The 19,017-nt window shown below is 47.4% G+C and overlaps 7 protein-coding genes across 8 annotated transcripts; 5 read left to right on the top strand and 2 right to left on the bottom strand.

Annotated features, from left to right (window-relative positions):
• Positions 1-377: 377 nt before the first annotated feature.
• Positions 378-2,606, top strand: TSTA_014050 (uncharacterized protein; the record flags this gene model as incomplete). Its single annotated transcript, XM_002483497.1, has 3 exons — positions 378-424; positions 540-2,293; positions 2,359-2,606. The coding sequence occupies 3 exons, from the start codon at positions 378-380 to the stop codon at positions 2,604-2,606; spliced, it is 2,049 nt and encodes a 682-aa protein (XP_002483542.1).
• Positions 2,607-3,552: 946 nt separating this feature from the next.
• TSTA_014040 (monocarboxylate permease, putative) lies at positions 3,553-5,350 on the top strand (the record flags this gene model as incomplete). The annotated part of the gene is made up of 5 exons (XM_002483496.1): positions 3,553-4,082; positions 4,140-4,345; positions 4,411-4,705; positions 4,762-4,864; positions 4,921-5,350. The coding sequence occupies exons 1-5, from the start codon at positions 3,764-3,766 to the stop codon at positions 5,348-5,350; spliced, it is 1,353 nt and encodes a 450-aa protein (XP_002483541.1). The 5' UTR covers positions 3,553-3,763.
• A 174-nt stretch (positions 5,351-5,524) lies between these two features.
• On the bottom strand, positions 5,525-6,467 carry TSTA_014030 (mitochondrial 37S ribosomal protein MRPS8). Its single transcript, XM_002483495.1, has 2 exons — positions 6,405-6,467; positions 5,525-6,327 (listed from the first exon to the last, which is right to left on the bottom strand). Exon 2 carries the CDS (start codon positions 6,248-6,250, stop codon positions 5,705-5,707), a length of 546 nt encoding a protein of 181 aa, XP_002483540.1. The 5' UTR covers positions 6,251-6,327; positions 6,405-6,467; the 3' UTR covers positions 5,525-5,704.
• Positions 6,468-6,831: 364 nt separating this feature from the next.
• TSTA_014020 (uncharacterized protein) lies at positions 6,832-9,512 on the top strand. 2 transcript variants are annotated; one of them, XM_002483493.1, is made up of 3 exons: positions 6,832-6,905; positions 6,966-7,132; positions 7,187-9,512. In XM_002483493.1, exons 1-3 carry the CDS (start codon positions 6,868-6,870, stop codon positions 8,383-8,385), a joined length of 1,404 nt encoding a protein of 467 aa, XP_002483538.1. In that variant the 5' UTR covers positions 6,832-6,867; the 3' UTR covers positions 8,386-9,512. The 2 variants fall into 2 exon arrangements, with proteins under 2 accessions (XP_002483538.1, XP_002483539.1); XM_002483494.1 differs by lacking the exon at positions 6,832-6,905 and having other exon boundaries at positions 6,936-7,132.
• Positions 7,697-10,555, bottom strand: TSTA_014010 (kynurenine 3-monooxygenase, putative). Its single transcript, XM_002483492.1, has 3 exons — positions 10,379-10,555; positions 10,100-10,317; positions 7,697-10,049 (listed from the first exon to the last, which is right to left on the bottom strand). Exons 1-3 carry the CDS (start codon positions 10,494-10,496, stop codon positions 8,856-8,858), a joined length of 1,530 nt encoding a protein of 509 aa, XP_002483537.1. The 5' UTR covers positions 10,497-10,555; the 3' UTR covers positions 7,697-8,855.
• Positions 10,556-10,790: 235 nt separating this feature from the next.
• On the top strand, positions 10,791-12,414 carry TSTA_014000 (methionine aminopeptidase, type I, putative). Its single transcript, XM_002483491.1, has 4 exons — positions 10,791-11,017; positions 11,082-11,112; positions 11,167-11,483; positions 11,536-12,414. Exons 1-4 carry the CDS (start codon positions 10,883-10,885, stop codon positions 12,199-12,201), a joined length of 1,149 nt encoding a protein of 382 aa, XP_002483536.1. The 5' UTR covers positions 10,791-10,882; the 3' UTR covers positions 12,202-12,414.
• Positions 12,415-12,723: 309 nt separating this feature from the next.
• TSTA_013990 (EF hand domain protein) lies at positions 12,724-18,413 on the top strand (the record flags this gene model as incomplete). The annotated part of the gene is made up of 7 exons (XM_002483490.1): positions 12,724-12,903; positions 12,969-13,226; positions 13,285-13,429; positions 13,484-13,517; positions 13,568-14,241; positions 14,309-14,610; positions 15,207-18,413. The coding sequence occupies 7 exons, from the start codon at positions 12,724-12,726 to the stop codon at positions 18,270-18,272; spliced, it is 4,659 nt and encodes a 1,552-aa protein (XP_002483535.1). The 3' UTR covers positions 18,273-18,413.
• Between the last annotated feature and the right edge of the window lie 604 nt (positions 18,414-19,017).

Raw genomic sequence — 19,017 nt, 5'->3', positions numbered from 1 at the left:
CGCGTACCAATTGTAAACTCTTCACTCAAGAAAGAATGATATGCCCGGGAGATGCGGCCGTAAATGTTTAAACGAGGATCATGACTCATGAGAAAACAAGATGCCCTTGTTCAATGTTAACATGATTCTAGTAGCACTCCAATCGGACTTCTGAGCGAAGATATGCGCCAAGCCGGGTTCTTAAGCGGCTGCGGAAACGTGGAGAAGCCGTCGACATCCTCTGCATTTTCTCCGATTTTATTATACATAATCGCTAGTTGTAAATAGTTTCATCCGTCGGGTATACATCCATATGGCTGCAGTATTGGCTAAGGCAGCTCCAAAAATCATAGCTCGATCTTGTCTGTCTTGTCGAAGTAAGAAGACTAGATGCGACAATGAGCGGCCACGTTGCTCAGTCTGCATTAATCAGAATCGGGAGTGCGTGTATCACCTAGAAGCGCCGCGGAAAAGGTAGGTAAACAGTAAAATCGATCGGCTCGTGGCTGGCACAAATATTAGTATGTAGCGTGGTGGCTAATGTTTGACAACCTCGATAGGCCTACCTTTGCCCAGATTGAGAAGTTACAGGGTGAAATTGCAAGGTTCAAAGCCTTCATATCGTTCCTCAAACAGTCTTCGACACAGGCGCGGGCCAAGCTTCTGGAAGAAACAGAAATTAATGGCAGCCAGGTTTCGATCCCAGACTGGTCGAAGACGAAAGTGAGGCCCAATGCAAGCGAAGAAGCACTAGGCTCATTGCAACCGCCCTCGGTAAGCCCGAGGAGCGCAAGCGATTCATCGGATGACGAAAACGACGTCGCGCCCTTCGTCTCTCTGGACGACACCGGAAATCCGAGCACGTTTGGGCTATCGTCCGCATTCCATTGTCCGGCAAGCAAAGAACAAGCTCTTTCACGGTTGCCTCACCCAGTAACACCGGATTACGCCAGGCATGAGCTAGTTGCAAATGCAGCATTGCAACGGCAACGTGAGTACAATATTGCTCAGCTACCCGATATTGACGGAGTGCCTACAGAACTTGCCATGCATTTGCTAGACCTTCACTGGACCAGGCAGCATCACACCTTCCTTCTCACTTACAGACCGGCTATAATGGCCAATTTGCTTCAGGAGAACGGCCCGTATTGCTCTAAATTCCTGTTGAACGCAATTTTTGCATGCTCGAGTAAGTTCTCCCAGCGTCTAGAGGTGCGCGACGACCCAGGCGATTCTATGACGACGGGTCAACGTTTCTTCCAACGCTGCGACGAGTTACTTGCTCAGGATTCTCTATTTCTTCGTCCAAGCATACCAACCGTGATCGGACTACTTCTTCTTGGATCAACATATAATGCACGAGGTGAAACCTCCAAGGGTTGGCTTTTCACAGGGTATGCCCTCCGTATGGTGTATGACCTTGGTCTTCACATTGACCCAAAGGGCCCTAAATACACACTGGAAGATATGGAAATACGACGGCGAGTGTTCTGGGGAGCATTCATCTGTGACAAGTTACAGAGTCTGTACCTAGGACGTCCTGTAGGAATCGGACTCCGAGACTGCCATGTTTCGCGGTGGTTCCTAGACGTCTATGAGGAAGAAGAACTATACTTGCCTTATCTCGATCCCAAGTTCCCACCTGCCTCCACTCCGAGTATTCCACCACGTCTGCCGTCTCCTATCCACTCTGTAACAACATTTCAATCATTTTGCCTATTGTCACGAATTATGACCAAGATCATTAATCGTCTCTATGTCGTGGGTGCTAAGCTATCCCGTGCGCACAAAAGCTTGCAAGTCATCGATAATACGCTCCAGGGGTGGAAGAGAAATTTGCCCGAGAAAATTGATTACGAGCCAACAGTTGCCCTATCACAGGATGAGGGTGTGCCAATTCGATACCCTCCTCCAAACGTTCTAAATTTGCATGGTATTTATTATTCGCTGATAATTCTTCTCCATCGACCATTTATCGCCGATGGCCATTTACGATCAACAGGGACACCTGCGTCATCTTGGGAGAGATGCACAACTGCAGCTCGGTGTATCACGAGCATTGCATTGGCGTACAAAGCTGCTTACAGGCTCGAGGCAGCCCCCTACCTGCTAAGTTATGCTTTATATGTTGCCTGCACCATTCACGTCCGTAATGCGGCCGCCGGTACAAACGGCACCGGCCAGGAGTATTTCTTCTTAATGGAGAGCCTTCAGTGCTTAGATGATATATCACAGGCAAACCCCGGGGTCAGAACACCAGCCAATATCATCAGACGCTTGATGGCGGCGACTCGCTTAGACAGGATTGATACTGGTAAGCCGTCAAATACTATCGCTCTCAATTATCATCTTCATGACTTACCTCTTTGTTTTGCAAAGGTATACAAAACACGTCGAGTATCGATTTCCATCTCTCCTCAATCGATCTGGATGCAATTCTAAATATGTTCCCGTCAAAGGATCCTAATGATGCAATCGATCACAACACTAGTACCTCCATGAATATGTTTGAACAATTTGTTGCGGTTGATCCGTTATTCGGGTTGATGAACGCTCGGCTGCACACCCCTTCAGATGTGGCGGATTTCGCCTCCTTGGATGGTTCAAATACAATACCCGAAGTATAGACGATATTGATGATAATGTTGCAAGTTGATGTAGACTGCCTTTTTCCAGATCCCGCTATCATTTACATGCTCGTTCTTCAGCATGGACATTTCTAGGCTTGATCGAGGAATTGGCAAACTCTAGCTCTAGTTCTCCGTATCTCTGCCGGTGCTCTCCGCCATGGTTAGACTGACTGAAGCCAAAATGGATCTGGACGTTGCAAGGGAGTTGTGGAGGATGATGTGTCGAGACGACCGGGGAGACTTTCATGATTTGAAAGATGGGGATTTTGATCGGCGAATCATGTTCTGGCCAAGGTAATGCTGAATATTCAGTAACCCCATGCTGTACCAGGTATTGGCAAGTCTGCTCAGCTATATCAATAGCTCAATAACATTCGCTATTAGTCCGATGCAAGTATTAGAGATATGGATTTGGCAAAGCATCCGGGAGCAGTGCAGTACAGTTGCATGATTCGGAGGGAGGTATTCCAGTAGTACGTAGCATATTGATCTGATAGAACAAATACAGTAACTCGCGCTGGCCCTACTCTTCTCGGGTATATCGGTTTCTCGGCTACCACATCCATAAATAGTATGGCTTAGGACTTTATATAAGCCAGCCAATAGAATTGTCTCCCTGACCGGGACCCCATCCAGGGCCATGTTTTCCGTCCGTCCATACAATGAGCTTATTTTATCTCCGCCATAACAGCAGATCTCCCGCGTGTCACCCTGGACCTTTTGGGGGCTTTTTGGTGATGCTGCATCAAAATTGCTGGAAATATTCGTACTCCGAAGGTGCGGACATAACAGCTCTTGCGGCGGAGTAAACTCACGATAAATCCGACATATCACGGCCCTAACCAAGGGGCCTAAAGTCCAGGCCTGCTTCAGGGGGGACTCCAGCCTGTTCTTTTACTATTCGACAGTTTATGTATGGTTTAGGATGCTTTTACTCTTGCAGTAACAAGACCTCGCATGCCCGCAATTGTGAAGCGGAGATAACATGTTCGACTATGATTTGCTCATGGCATAAATCCCGGTGTAACCCCTGGCCTATTTTTGAGTCGAAGAATTTTCGATTTCTTTTCTCGTTTCACTCAGATTCCACGGACAAGTATCACTGCAGATATTTAGTACTTACTTTCACTACGTAGTAGTACTATCACAACACCATGGCAGACCTTATGGAATCCAGGAGTCACACCGAAGTCGACCTCGAGAGCTTAGAAAATAAAGAGGCACAAAGGGATAATGACGAGCCAGAAAAATCGAATGTTACCTCCACCGCTACTGCTGCACCGGCGGCTCGTGCTGCTCCGGAACAACCTGAAGGTGGTACAAAGGCATGGTTATCTGTTCTAGGAGCATCTGCTGCGCTATTCACTTCCTTTGGATGGACGAATTGTATCGGCTTGTTTCAAGATGAGTATCAGACGCATCAGCTTAAGCAGTACTCGAGTTCGACTGTTTCGTGGATTACATCGGTACAATGTATGTCCTTCTCCCTTATCGTCTGGAAAATGGTTAGATTACTCATATACGACAAAGTCTTCTTTATGCTGGGCATGGCTCCAGTAGCGGGCAAGATATTCGATAGTTACGGTCCCCGCGTTCCTGTCCTAATTGGATCGATCTTGCACGTCTTTGGAATTATGATGACCAGTCTGTGCAAGGAATACTACCAATTCTTCCTCAGTCAGTCTGTGGTATCTGGTATCGGCGCAAGCTTTATTTTTACTCCGGCACTTTCAGCGGTATGTCCCTGTTCCCTGTCTTCTCCGTCTCTATAGATACACTGACTGACTAATCTGGACAACAGCCGCAGACATACTTCCGTAAACGACGTGGTGTGGCCGCCGGCCTGACTGTAGCAGGTTCTTCTTTGGGCGGTGTAATTTTCCCTCTTATGGTGCAACATCTCCTCCCCGAGGTTGGGTTCGGATGGACCATGCGAATCTGCGGCTTTTTGATTCTGGGGATGCTTGTGATTGCAAATCTTTTCATCAGTTCGGCCCTCGCACACAAGCATCGTCCGTTTCACATTATGCAATATATTGCGCCGTTGCGAGAGCTTAACTTTGCGATCCTGTGTGTTTCGGAGTTCTTCATGTTCTGTACGTCTACCCTGTTTGGAGCCCATGCCAGGTTTAGCTACTAATCTGATCCGTAGTGGCCATGCTCATCCCTTTTGATTACATCGTGACTGCCGCCATCACATATCGTATGAGCTCGTATATGGCATGGGGTCTCGTTCCAATTCTGAACGGCGCAAGGTAATTGACTCCTCATTTCTCGTCTGTAAAGAAAACAGTGTACTGATAATAATTAGTCTTCTCGGCCGTACACTTCCCAACTACATTGCAGACAAATACGGCCGTTTCAACGTCATGACCATGATGTCCCTAATGTCTACAGTCCTTACACTCGCCCTCTGGCTCCCTGGCCACAATAACGCCGCCATGATCTGTTTCGCCGCATTTTTTGGCTTCAGCTCTGGTGGTGTCATTGGTCTCGGACCCAGCTTGATTGGTACCATCTCCCCCATGAACGAGCTCGGATTTAGGATGGGTGTCTTTATGGCTTTCACCTCCATAGGTGCTCTCGTTGGACCTCCCGTGGCCGGTGCCATTATCTCTGCGGATAACGGTAGTTATGTCTTTGTTGCGCTGTTTGCCGGTCTATGTTTTGCGATTGCGACAATTGGCATGGCGTTTGTAAGGGTCAGATTGGCTGGTCCTGGTCTTACTGCGAAGATTTGAGTCAATCGTCGGCACGAAGGCGGTTGTTGTGTGTGAAATGTTTCAGTTATAGATCGATAAATTGTAGTGCTCTCTTTGGATATGGTTGCATATAGACAAGTAGTTCATACATCTCCTATCTTTAATTCGGCTATTCAACCAGACGATTTGCTACCTGGGTAGAAGAATTAAGAAACCAGTTGAAGGTCAGTGAAGTGAAATTGTTATTGTACATAATATACATACAACGCAAGGTATAATAACTATATAGAATGAAGCCACAAAGTGTATGACTTCTACTGTAACCATCCAAACTCCTAATCGATGCTAAAACAATAAAACCATTTCTCGAAGGGTGTGGAAGTAGAAGAGTATCTACTCGACCCGACATAGAACCAACCCACCAACTTTCTTCTCGACGCACTGCCTAGCCTCCATAATACCCCGGTCCGTAGCGAGGAACAGACATTCACCAGGTGATCTCAATCCATCCACAGTCCCACTCCGCGATCCTCGAATCACTCTACGCAAACCCTGGAGATCCATAGTAATCCTTCGCTTGGGTTTACTGACAGGTGTAATTTTGCCTAGTACAGGCTCACTTTGCCAGTATTTAAGGCCCAGCCAGAGCCGTCTGGAGGCGATGTTGGCTTGGGTGACGGGTTCGGTTTCGACTATTGAGCTGCCAGCAGCACTGCTACCGTCGGCTGCTACTGATGTTGCTGTAGGTTGTCCGAGAAGTAGATGAGGAGGTGGCGGTGACCGTCCGCCGCGGACGATGGTGCCTATAAGTCCTTGTTGTTGCATGGCGAGGATGAGGTTGCGATGCATTTTGGTGTCGACGATGGATGTGAGGCCGAGACGGGCCTTGCTGACATTGTTGAGGTGAGAGCACATGTTTGAAAGGTGTGTGAGAGACATGGTGATGAGTTAGGCCTCGCGCCTTGGTGTTGATGTCGTAAGCGATATGGTTGAGTTGATGATGCTGGGATTGGGAGCTAGAGATAGGAGTTGTTAGTATGGCGACAAATTTGAAAATTCGACATATTGCGCGGAATCGGCGTGTAAATAATACCTTTGATTGAGTACAGCAGTGTGTCGATTCCTCCCTGAGCTCCGTTCAACTTAAATCTCCGTCGGAGTGATGATGGACTGTTTTTTCTCCAGGTACGGAACGCTCGGAAAAACTGTCCAACCGAGCCGATGGACGCCGAGCAATTGTCCAATCACGCCAAGAGAATCACGGGACATCCTAAGCGCCGACCTTCTCTGGCGAAATTCAAGCTTAAGCAAATCACATGCTGCATCTGCCTCATCGTCCATCCAGATCGCTGCTTTAGCCGCTGACAGCTACCCAATCGTCCTACTTCATTTGAGCAATACCACAGGTAAGTGCTCCCCGCTCGTTATCTCACCCTTCTTGATCAAATCGCTGTATATGAAAAGCCACCTTTTTCCTGTCCGCAAGTCGAAAAGTATCTCGTTGCTTGAGTGTTGTCCTGTACCTTGTCACCATCAATTACTGATTTGACTGCGCTATGCCGCCGTTCCCAGGTGAAGACCGTTTACTGACGCTGTAAGTGCTAGGCATACTATCAGATAAAAGGAAACAAGATTAAAGATGACATCGCATCAGCTTCGCCGACGTCCACTACTATTTCACAAACCCTACGCCCAATCCCGCTTATCACCGATTCGATAAAGGATCGTATCTGTATGTATACCATGATGTTGCGCGGGGTAGCGCCAGATTAGAGGTTGCGAATAACCCAGGCACAAACGATCAAGATGCTTTTCAAGGAGGTTAGTTGTCATCCGCAGTAATAATACGGTGAATAAGAAACTAAGTGATGACAGCTCTCGATCATATTCACATGGTACATTCGACCAGATTTCCGACATTAGTTACTGTGACCGTCGGTTCGCAAGTTGAGAACTCTCCAGTTTCGGCCCATAGTCCTGTTGGAATCCAGGACTCATGGCTCCTACCATTTACAGACCCCAGAGATCAGCGTAAACACAATTTCCGTTTACATACCTTGGATATATATTTCTGGACTGTCGAGGATGCGGATCAGTTCCTGGACGCTGTTGCACGGATTCTCCCCCCTCAGCAACTAGAAAGTGATCGCCAGGTTCAACAACCTCAAACCGTTTCAGAGCCTGCGGTAAGCCGGGTGGTAGAACAATTGGAAAATGTCGCGATTACGGACCCCGCGTATCAGAATGGACAAACGAGAGACTCTCGCTCCGAACCGCAGCCGACTAGCAAAGAGCAGCCGCCGGCCAAGGCAGAAACAACAGACTACACCCCTCTGGCGTATAATCCAGCTGCTCCTGCGGCTCCAGAACCGATCAAACATAGAGAAAAGACTCCTCCGCCTGAAGATGCCGGAGAAGGAACCGGTCTTGTTGCAGCTGCTGTAGCAGATGAAACTCAACATTACCCTCCTGCACAAGGCTTGAGCAACTTTTCACACCCGCAAGCGTACACAAATCTTACTCTTGCACGATACGGATATAGCTCCCCACCTCCCAGCGCTGGATTGTCGATGTCACAAGGCATCACGGGACCACCAAGCTACAGCGCGACAACTTTGGCCGGTCCACCGCCCACCCAAGCAGGCGGCATGACATTTGCACCACCACCCCAAAATCCGAATGCTCATCTCTTCTCACAAAACTCCTTCGACTCGCAACCCCACCACGCCCCCCATCCTCAATACGCAGATTACCTCCAACAATCCCACAACGGCAACAACAATCATAGCCCATCCACCCCCGAAGATGAACGCGTTATCTTAAACGGAGGCTACTCAAATTACTCCTATGCACAACCTGTGCAACATCAATACGGTCAACTAAACACCGAATACGATATTCACAACCAGATCTATATCCCCACAGAAGCCGAACTGAAGGGCTCGAAACATGGTAAAGCTGGTTCTCAAAGCTCAAAGTCGTCGTCGAGGGGTACTAAGATTGAGGCTGGACTGGGGAGGATGGATAGTAAGGTCAATGGGTTTTTGAAGAAGATTGAGAAGAGAATTGGCTAGTCCTTTCTCTATATGTGTGCAACATTTGTGTATGGGATCATATGTAATGGCCGTCTAGCATGTTCTTATTTATGCGTCGTGTTGTGTTTTCGTAAGCATTGTCATGTGTCTTTTTTCTTTACTTGAAATTGTATCCAAATATCATATATCGTTCATTTTCTTGATGGAAAGCGTTTTTTTCATCTATTTTCAGAAGGACAATAGTATCCTATCCCCATCCAAAGTGCACATGCAAATAGAAACCAAAAGAGGAGAAGATCTTTATAAGATTCATATTATACATATTAGTTTTTCATAGTGGATTGAAACCTGCAACCACACCATCTATGTACGTCTATTTTGGGATACCAGAACCTTCGACTGGACCCATTAGTAGACAGGTCCATCCCCTCTTTTTCGATTAGATTAGTGGGGATATATTGCTTTTGCTTTTCGGTTCTATTCAGGCCGTCGGCATCGATTCCATACGATCATCTTCTTCGTGCAACGTATTTCAATAATCCATGTATCCCAGACTGTCGTGGATGATTCCACATAATCGTCCCTCCGAGCGCAAGACCAGCGACAACAGTCGCAAAAACCGCCGTACCAAGACTGGCAGTCAAGAGAAGACGCTGTCTCTCAACGGCTTTCATAATCTCCGAGTATCGCATATTACTAAAACTGACTCGCGAGTATTGTGTTCGCCAGCCTAGTTCCGGCATATAGCGGTCCAGGTTCTCTTCGATGAATTTGCGGATCTTGTACCAGCGGGAGTTAACGCCGGCACGCATTTCGATGAAGTTGCCTTTGGATAAGTCGTTGATGGCGTATGCGTCTGCTACTCGTGTTTTGGTGTATGCCTCAAAGGCCGCGTTTCGCGCCTTGTCTCTGGAGATGGTATCGAGTGACGGGTCGTATACGCCGTGCGAGTCAAGAATCTCGAAAAGCACCCTGACATCTTCCATTCCGGCATTCAGTCCCTGTCCGTAGAATGGAAGTACAGCATGTGCTGCATCACCAATGATGACGACGCTGGCATCATAGTGGTGAGGCTTGCATTTAATACTGATAAGTGGAAGATGTTGATTATGAGTAAATTGTCGATATAGCTCTTCAGGTGAGATCAGCTCTGGGGACACTCCTGGGAAGTATTGTTGGAAGGACTTGCACAATGCTTCAGGGGTATTTCCAAGGCGAGCATAGTGATCTGCAGGCGCAAACAGTGTGCATGTGAATGATCTATCCGGTGAGGGCAGCGCAATAAACATGAACTCTTTACCAGGCCAGATGTGTAAGTGATTGGGAGAGATTCGGAAATCGTTATCTTCGGTAGGCTCAATCCGGAACTCGCACCATAGCGCATCAATGTACTCCTGTTGATAATCCACTCGCGCGTATTTCATCATATGATATCTTGATGCAGAATGTGCGCCGTCGGCACCAATGAGGAAGTCAAATGACACCTCAACTTCTGGTGCGCGATCGAAGTCCACTGAGCCGGGTGCATGGGTATGATCTATTTTATGTTCGTCTTCGGGTATGCGACGCTCAAACCAAGCTTTGCGCGCATGAAAGTCCGCTCCGGTGAGTTTGTGATTGAAGAACAATTTGACGTTGGGTGTTTTCTCGAGTTCGTCAAGAAGCGCATTATTCAGTGTTGCCCTGTCAATTGAGTTGATGGCCTGTATATTGTCAGCACCGATATCGGACATTGTGACATTGTCGTGCTTACTTGTCCATGAACATCATACGCTTGAGCGGCCTGCCACAACTTCCCTGTCAAATCTCTTCCATGAATCATTCGACCATGCATTGGAATGGCCTGGCTCATTATCACATCTACCACGTTCTTGCGGCCGGAAAGATGCATGGAGTGAATGCCTCGTTCGGAGAGAGCCAAGTTGATCGATTTGGTGAAGTTCAGGGGGACCGTCGCCGGATCACGTAGATCTAAAGAGAAACAAATTAGTTATTGCATAACTTTGAACTGTCCGGAAAATAAAAGCCCTACCAGCTCGAAGTTCATAAACCTCGACATCGTCGCCCCGGGAGGCTGCATAGAGCGCGGCCAACGATCCGACTGGACCGGCGCCGACTATAACTACCTTCTGGCGTGTTGGAGCTGCCATCTTAGCCACCAACGAGTATTTGGGTGTGCTATGTATGCATTGAGCAGTAGGACAATGGTCTGTAGTCGTATGATCAAGAGAATGAGAAGAATTGTCCGGAGAAGTGCGGGCCAAGACCAGAAAAAGTTCCCCGCTGTCAGAGCTTATCTAATCGGGCAGGTTCCTTCCTTCCTTCCGTTCCCCACTTCGGACGAAAAGCCGCTAGGGAGCCTGAGGCACATAAGACCCGCCTAGCGATCTTTTTTATCCGACCTCATTTTTCACTTATTGCTCCTCGCTGCTTTACTTCCTACCACGCGACCCTGTGGCTTAATTACTGGTCTTATTTCTATCATTCCGAACCTTAAGCCGTCGGTCGTCATATATTTCGGAATAATTCATCCACCATGGCAGCCGTCGAGACTCGAAAATGCATTGGCGTCGATTGCGCCAACAATGCGGGGACCTTACAGTGTCCCACCTGCTTGAAGATGGGCACCGACAGCTTCTTCTGTTCGCAGGACTGCTTCAAGCGTAGCTGGGTATGTGTGATGTGTTCCATGCGACCTTCAATAACCCTGTTCTCTGATTGCTAACCCATCGCAGGGCTCCCACAAGGCAGTCCACAAAACCAAGAGTAATATCCTCAGCAATATTTTCACTCCCAAGGTAGTTTCTGAACCAGATCCAGCTACCGGCCAGTTCAATCCATTTCCTACGTTTCCTTTTACCGGATCCCTGAGACCAGTTTATCCTCTTTCACCGCGCCGAACCGTTCCCGAGTCCATTCCGCACCCTGATTATGCCAAAGATGGTATCCCACGATCCGAGCAGAAGTTTGTCGGCCGACATAATATTACGATCTTGAATAAAGAAGAACAAGAAGGCATGAGGAAAGTGTGCCGCTTGGCTAGAGAAGTTTTGGACATCGCAGCAAGAGAACTAAAACCGGGTGTCACGACGGATTACATCGACGAGGTCGTCCACAAGGCATGCCTTGAACGTCAAGTATGATTCCTACCCCTGTCTCGTTAAGACGAAGCTGACTCTGGGACTAAAGTCATACCCCTCGCCTCTTAATTATGTACATTTCCCGAAATCCGTGTGCACATCGGTGAACGAAACTATTTGCCACGGTATACCCGATCAGCGACCTTTACAGGACGGCGATATCGTGAATATCGACGTGACCCTATATCACGGCGGATTCCACGGCGATTTGAACGAAACATACTACGTTGGCGATAAGGCGAAGGCCAATCCGGATGCTGTCAGAGTGGTTGAAACAGCTCGAGAATGCCTGGAACAGTCCATTAAGCTGGTTAAACCAGGCATGCTGTTCCGAGACCCTGGAAATGTCATTGAGAAACACGCCAAGTCACGTAACTGTAGTGTTGTGAAGAGTTACTGTGGCCATGGCATTAATCAACTATTTCATTGCGCACCGAATATTCCTCACTATGCCAAGAACAAGACAGTCGGAGCAGCTAAGCCTGGGATGTGTTTTACCATTGAACCCATGATAAACATTGGTACACACAAGGATAAGACCTGGCCGGACGATTGGACCAGTGTCACTGCGGATGGTTCATTGTCCGCACAGTTTGAACACACTCTTCTTGTCACTGAGGACGGCGTCGAGGTCTTGACAGCTCGTTTGCCCGATTCCCCCGGTGGCCCTGTCCCAATGCCAGAGTCTTCCCAGACTGTAGAAGCTACGGCCTGATGATAACGATGGAATTATATACTGTATCTTGCATGATAGCGACCACGGTTGATTTTGATTGCATAGCGCTTAGCAAATATCAAGATTCCGTGTCTGATACCCATACACCATGACCCTGCTACTTAAGTTGTATGTATGTATACTTATGTTCTAGAAATATGGACCATCTTCGTTATTTTGTCCAACCTTGGAATTTGCAATGAGATTTCGCAGAAAATGCCGACTTACCGAGATGGGCATATCAATCCGCTCTGATTGGCCAGTTTTATCTATGTTGGCAGATTATTAATTTCGCTATCTGTTCGCGCAAGAATAGATCAACTACTAGTCAGTCGCTTCTTTTAAACGAGATACGACGTTGGTTTATTTCCTACATAGTCATGATTGATCAATTTTCCTGGGAGTGAATCGCCATCTAATTCATTGCATTTTATCCATGCATTCCGACATCAGAATTTTGATATATACATTTTGACCATATAGTATCAGCTATTTCGATCGGTTAAATTCGTAGCAGCAGAGATGGCGGCTGCAGGGACAGATGCAACGGAGAATACGCCTCTGTTGCGTGAGGATGTCAGCTCCAATGGTACGATAGATCCAGAGGAAGTGTCCAATGGTACTTCTCTGCCGGAGGATGATGGATCACAGAAAGGGTCTTCTTCTCATTTGAAATATATTGTTCCCGCGATTTCCATAGGCGTGAGTACATTTGCCTTACTCTGCTGCCAGAAACTTCATAAAAAATGGTGTTAATGCTTTTGTAGGTCTTCCTGGCTGCAGCCGACCAGACTATCATCGTCGCAAGTTATGGAAAAATCGGCAGCGATCTGAAAGCGCTAAATTTGACAAGCTGGATCGCGACTTCATATTTTCTTACTTTGACTTCTTTTCAGCCATTGTATGGCAAGCTTTGCAATATTTTCGGACGTAAAGCATGTCTACTTTTTGCCTATATTGTCTTTGGGACAGGGAGTTTGTTCTGTGGGTTAGCGCAGGATATTAATCAGTTGATTGCTGCAAGGGTATGATACTGATCTCATATCAATTATGTTTAGCGTCTTAAGGCTAACAATAGACCAGGTTTATCAAGGGATTGGAGGTGGAGGCATGACGACTGTCGTCAGCATTCTTATAAGTGACTTGGTGCCTCTGCGGGACCGCGGCTTGTGGCAGGGAATAATTAACATTATATATGCCACCGGGTCAGGAATCGGTGGACCACTAGGTAAGACTCTTCCACCAGAGCCTCAAAGGCTTCGGGTTACTGACCAAGGTGTAGGTGGTATCTTAGCCGATTACATTGGCTGGCGTTGGTAAGTGAAAAGGCATTTAGCCATCGAAACATCGCTTACCATTCCATCAGGGCTTTTATTGCGCAGGCACCTATGTGCCTATTGGCATTTCTACTTGTCACTTTCTTACTTCATGTGCCCGGTCCCGACTCAGGAGACTGGATTGCAAAGCTGAAACGTATCGATTTTCTCGGCGCTACAGTTTTAGTAGGCGCCGTTCTGGGTTTCTCCATCGGTCTAGATAGAGGAAGCAACGTCTCCTGGTCCATACCAGAAAGTTACGTCTCCTTGATTGTTTCAATAGTCCTATTCATCGCTTTCATCCTCGTTGAGATCTATGTTGCACCTGAACCATTCGCTCCCGGTCACCTCATCTTCGATCAAAATCTACTTGCTTGTTATGCATGCAATTTCTTCAGCTTTGCGGGTTTTATGGGAATTTTGTTTTACATCCCGCTATATTTTCAGGCTGTCAACGGCGTGTCAGCTAGCGTTGCCGGTGTACGACTCTTACCCCAGATTATTTTTGGTGTGTCAGGCTCCCTGGCTGCAGGCATCTTCATGAGACGATATGGAACGTACTACGGCATTACCATATTTGGGTACGGACTTCTACTCTCTGGTTCATTCGTCCTTTTCCTCTTTTCTGGAGCCATTGCCGATGCTTATCAGTTGATGATTGTGGGAGCGATGATATCTGCTTTTGGGAATGGAATAGGCGTCACTACGACGTTGATTGGATTGAGTGCGTGTTCGAACTATCTGCCATCCGTATCTCTAGAAGAGAAAAGCTACTAACACTGTTAATACAGTTTCAAATGCCTCCTCCGAGGACCAAGCAGTCGTAACAGCTTGCTCCTACCTGTTCCGCTCACTCGGAAGCGTGCTTGGTATCTCACTGGCATCCACTGTTGAGCAACAACTACTTCGTGATAGACTAAAACTTTCACTCCACGGCAGTCAAGATATAGATCGCATCGTGGACGGTGTGCGACAGTCTCTCGACTTCATCAAAACTTTGCCCATTGATCTACAGGCTGCAGTCCGTAGAGCTTATGGTTGGTCTACAGACATTACCTTTGCTGTTCAGACAGGTGTAACGCTTTTTGCACTTGTTAGCAGTATTTTCATCAAGGAGACGAAGCTTTGAGTGAAGATGCACAAGCTCATTTGGAGGTATATCACTCAACGAGGCGGACTACTCGTTGTTATATAGAGGGTCATTACCCATGAGACATGGCCATCGCTCATAGACTCTAAGTCCTTCTAGTGTAGATTTGTATATTTATATACATACAAAATACAAATATGACTTTGAATAAGAAGATATCGTTCCTAACATAAATGCAGAAATCAGGGCACATATGATACTTCCGAATTGGGAATAGTGCATGCTCGGAGCTTAGGTAGAGTGCGGCCGATGTTCATCTCAAGCTTCAGAAAACATCTCATAGTCGTCAACTCGACATCCAAACTTCCCTGGGCCTTCTAACTCCCTTAGCCCAGGGCTTCTTGGTGTTCATATTAGATTCATTCTGGCTGAAACTTTCGATGTCGCAAGGTGATTCACTGCTTCTTTGTACAACGTCTGATCAAAGCTAACCTGTCTATTTCCTTCAGGGTTTCTGTCATCTGGCGCTTGCTTGTCCGCACCATTATAGATCGCTCGAACCAATCCTATAAGCTAGCAGTTGACTTCCATGTGTACAGTACCTAATCAAGAACTCATCGTCTTCGGCGATCGTTAGTGTTATGCTAGACGAATACTCCCGGTACCGACCTGCGCTCTTCGCAGCTGCAGGCGTTGCATTATTGGGCGGCATATTCTATTTCCATTCCCACGCAAACCCTACGACAACTGCAAGTTCTCCGCAATTACATCGTCGCGGTGCTATCCTTCGCCGGCACCGTCGTGATAACAGCGACCGAACTCAAAATGAGGCGGCCGACACCCCCTCCGCTCTGGCAATTGCCCATCTCGAACAGCTAGAGAGAGAAAACGGTGCATACGGAACGTTTAGGATTGAGACGGAAGATGGACGGATGGTGGAGAGTGGGCTGCTTCCCTCGTTGCTTGTCACACGAGATCAACTCATGGCCGAGGTTGGAATGCCAGAGTCTCACGCGGAACGAATGCGAGAGATGATGGAAGATACCTTTCTCGAGTCATTCTTTGCTCTTGATTTTCCTCCAAACCATACGATACCCGAGGGCTCCGCAGAGAGGGAATACCTGACTCGTGAATTGAGTCATCGTGGCATTTCGAATGAGGGAATACAACGAGCCCTTAGCGCGTTCAATGGGGACCCAGCATTCGGTGAAGCTCTGCGTGTTCGGCGTCAGCTTGGAACTAGAGTCACATTGTCGGCAAATGCCCCAGCTGCGGAGCTTGAGGAGGTAAATGAAGTGAACCCTGTTGTCGCAGATGCAGGCGAGACGGAAAGTGTTTTTTCTTGGCGCAATGATAACGCAGACGGGGAACCAGCTCGTGAAGGTCAAAATCTGCTTAATCTCCTCTACCATATAGCCGAGGATCAGGCAAAGAAAGATGGATATATCCACCGTGGGGTAACCTGCAATAACTGCGGTATGCTGCCTATTCAGGGAATCCGATACCGCTGCGATAACTGTGTCGATTTTGATCTGTGCGAGAATTGTGAAGCTCAGCAGGTCCACAATAAAACCCATATATTTCTTAAAGTTCGCATTCCGGCACCATATATGGGAATACCTCGTCAAGGACGACCGTTGTGGTATCCTGGTAAACCCGAAACTCTTCCCAAAAACCTGCCAACAGCTCTGGCTCGGCGCCTAGCGAAGGAAACCTCATTTGAAAATACAGAACTTGACGCATTGTGGGATCAGTATCGATGCCTAGCTAATACTCCTTGGCCTGCAGACCCTAACAAACTAGGTATGGCTATTGACCGCAAGACTTTTGATCGCTGTTTTATCCCAAATACCTCTTCCCGACCGCCTCCGCCAAGCTTGATTTTTGATCGCATGTTTGCATTCTATGATACCAATGGAGACAATCTTATCGGTTTCGAGGAGTTTGCAAAGGCAATCGCCAGCTTTAATAATAAAGACGCAATAGATGAGAAGATGCGCCGCATCTTCAAGGGTTATGATGTTGACGGCGATGGTTACATAGAGAGGAAAGATTTTCTGCGCATGTTCCGTGCCTATTATGCGCTTATCAAAGAATTGAGTGCTGATCTCGTGCAAGCATATGAGGAGGACTTTGGCCCTGGGGACGGAACTGCTGCACGCGACATCGTTACGGGTACACGACCCATTAGCTCTGCTTTCAGTGGGAACTTTGGTAATGCGGAAACTCCTAGGACCGGGGAAGGTAAGCGCACAAATCTTGAGGGCGATATGGAGGTCGTGGACGGTGTGGGAGTCTTGCGACCCGATGGCTTGGATCATGGTGATATGTACACAGTTGTAGGCGATGCTGCTTTCCGTCGACAATTCATTAGGCGACAACAGGACTTGACAGGCATTCATCCTGATGTGTCACCGCCTTCATCAGTGTCTGGCGGCGTAGAAGTAGAGGGCGAATCGCACAACGAAGTGACAGGCGAGCAAGCACGGCCCGGAGAGGCGAGGGAAGAAGACGACGAAGAAAGTACCGATGATGAACAGGACGAGACTACCGGTTCCACTTCGGCCGCAGAAGCTCGAAGAAGGGCTATCCATGAGCGCTGGCGCCGTCGTCAATTTTACACAGATGAGGAAGATGGCGCTACAGCCCCAGAAGGTTTCGAGCAGGACGCGGATGAGAACGAGTCTGAAAATGAATCTATCTACCCGGGGCAGTCTTCGCGGCCTCCGTCTTTAAGGTCACGCTCTTCTTCGAAAGTGCGCTTTGAAGATGATGAATACGACGTACGCTCCAACGGCTCCACGTCGGTGGGCGAGCGTTGGGGCGGATTTGAGGTACCTGAACCGGAAAGAGATATTGGTAAAGAAATTCTCTACCAAGCAACTAAAGAAGGAATGAATGAGCTTCTGGATGTTTTATTCAAAGAGAAAGAAGATCTTCTGATGGATCTCCGCAGGACGCGAAATGACCGAATTCGATGGGCTGCTGAGATAGAGTGGTTCAAAGACCCGAGCAAACGCTTTGAGAGAAATGATCCGGAGTTCAATCTACCCGGCGGCTTGGATTATGAGAATGCCGAATTGGACGAATTACTAGGCGCTGCTGGTTACTCTGTGATTGAGGATACTGAACCCACGCCTAGCGCTCATGTTCCCCCAACTGCTGAGGAAGCAATTGAAGAAGATGAAGAATATGAAGAGATAGGAGAAACCAGCGAAGTCGAAGCCGTCGATCCAACGCTTCCTCAACATAGGCCAAACGAAGCGCCAGCAATCCCCAGCTCTGCAGCAGCTGCCTCCTCTCTTCATCTTCGTCTTGATAACTCAACATTGTTCCCTGTCCCACAGCCAGATAATTCAAATCAAGCAGAAGCAACAGCACCGAAATTCTCACCTGTCTTGAAACCTACTCCATCCACCGGCTCGCCCGTCCATCAATCCCCCAAGCTCCCTCCACACAAACGAACTGCTCCACGACGACCACCATCAAAACCTTCTCCTCGCCAACTCACATACTGGGCAGCTTTGAATGACGCAGAACGCGAGATTCTTGTCCGGGGCGGCGGTGCGAAGTTAAATTATGACGAGTTCCGTCGTATTATGAATACTGAAGAAGGCAAAAAGTTGAACTTTCTGAGCACTTATATTGAAATGGCTAGTTTCTGAGGCTGGGTCCATATTGTGATGGCGTCCTGCTTGTTCTTCAATGCATTGTATTACTATAAACCATGTTTTTACCCTAGCATCGACATTTTTATGTGTAAATATTTGTTCATGTTTAAGGTAACGGCGCGTGAGTCTTGACAGACATGTTCAGTTGTATGATTAAGGGTCGTTACCTACGTACTGGATTTCTTTGGACGCCGCTTGGCTCTCCCTTCCCATTCAAGTGCTCACCTCCTTCGATACCTCAGAATTATTTCTTCATAGTTCTCATCAGAAGGAGTGGCTGAAATTTTGATAGATAGAGCGAATAGTTTTTGCGTTCCTAAAAACTAATATGGTGCTTCTGGGATATGGGTCCTAGAATCAATCTTCATTCGCAAGATCTGTTTCTAGGAATGCATTCATTATTTGTAGGTGGTTCTAAAGATACCTAAGATGATGTGGCAGTCTGGCGGCTAAGCCCTAGTTTCCGCAGGGTTACCGAATTAGGAAATCCTTTGTTGATTGGGAATAACCGTTAAAACGCATGGAGCTCAATGACTTCCTCCGTTATTGCTTTCCCTATTGGATACCGACTCTGTCCTATGATTCTGTATGGAGATTTGTGTATACGTCAGGTTGGGATATGGCTGTCTAGAATTGATTCAATTCAATAACAAGACGTGCTCCTAATCATGGATAATTCGACAAAATAGTCGGTGGTAGTGCTCTTCATTCCTATATTACAATAATTTCTAGGTATTAC

Source organism: Talaromyces stipitatus, genomic scaffold (assembly GCF_000003125.1).
Source record: "Talaromyces stipitatus ATCC 10500 scf_1105507295549 genomic scaffold, whole genome shotgun sequence".
Taxonomy (NCBI): domain Eukaryota; kingdom Fungi; phylum Ascomycota; class Eurotiomycetes; order Eurotiales; family Trichocomaceae; genus Talaromyces; species Talaromyces stipitatus.
The sequence above is the reverse complement of the archived record's forward strand: the minus strand, read 5'-3'. Positions and strand labels throughout refer to the sequence as shown.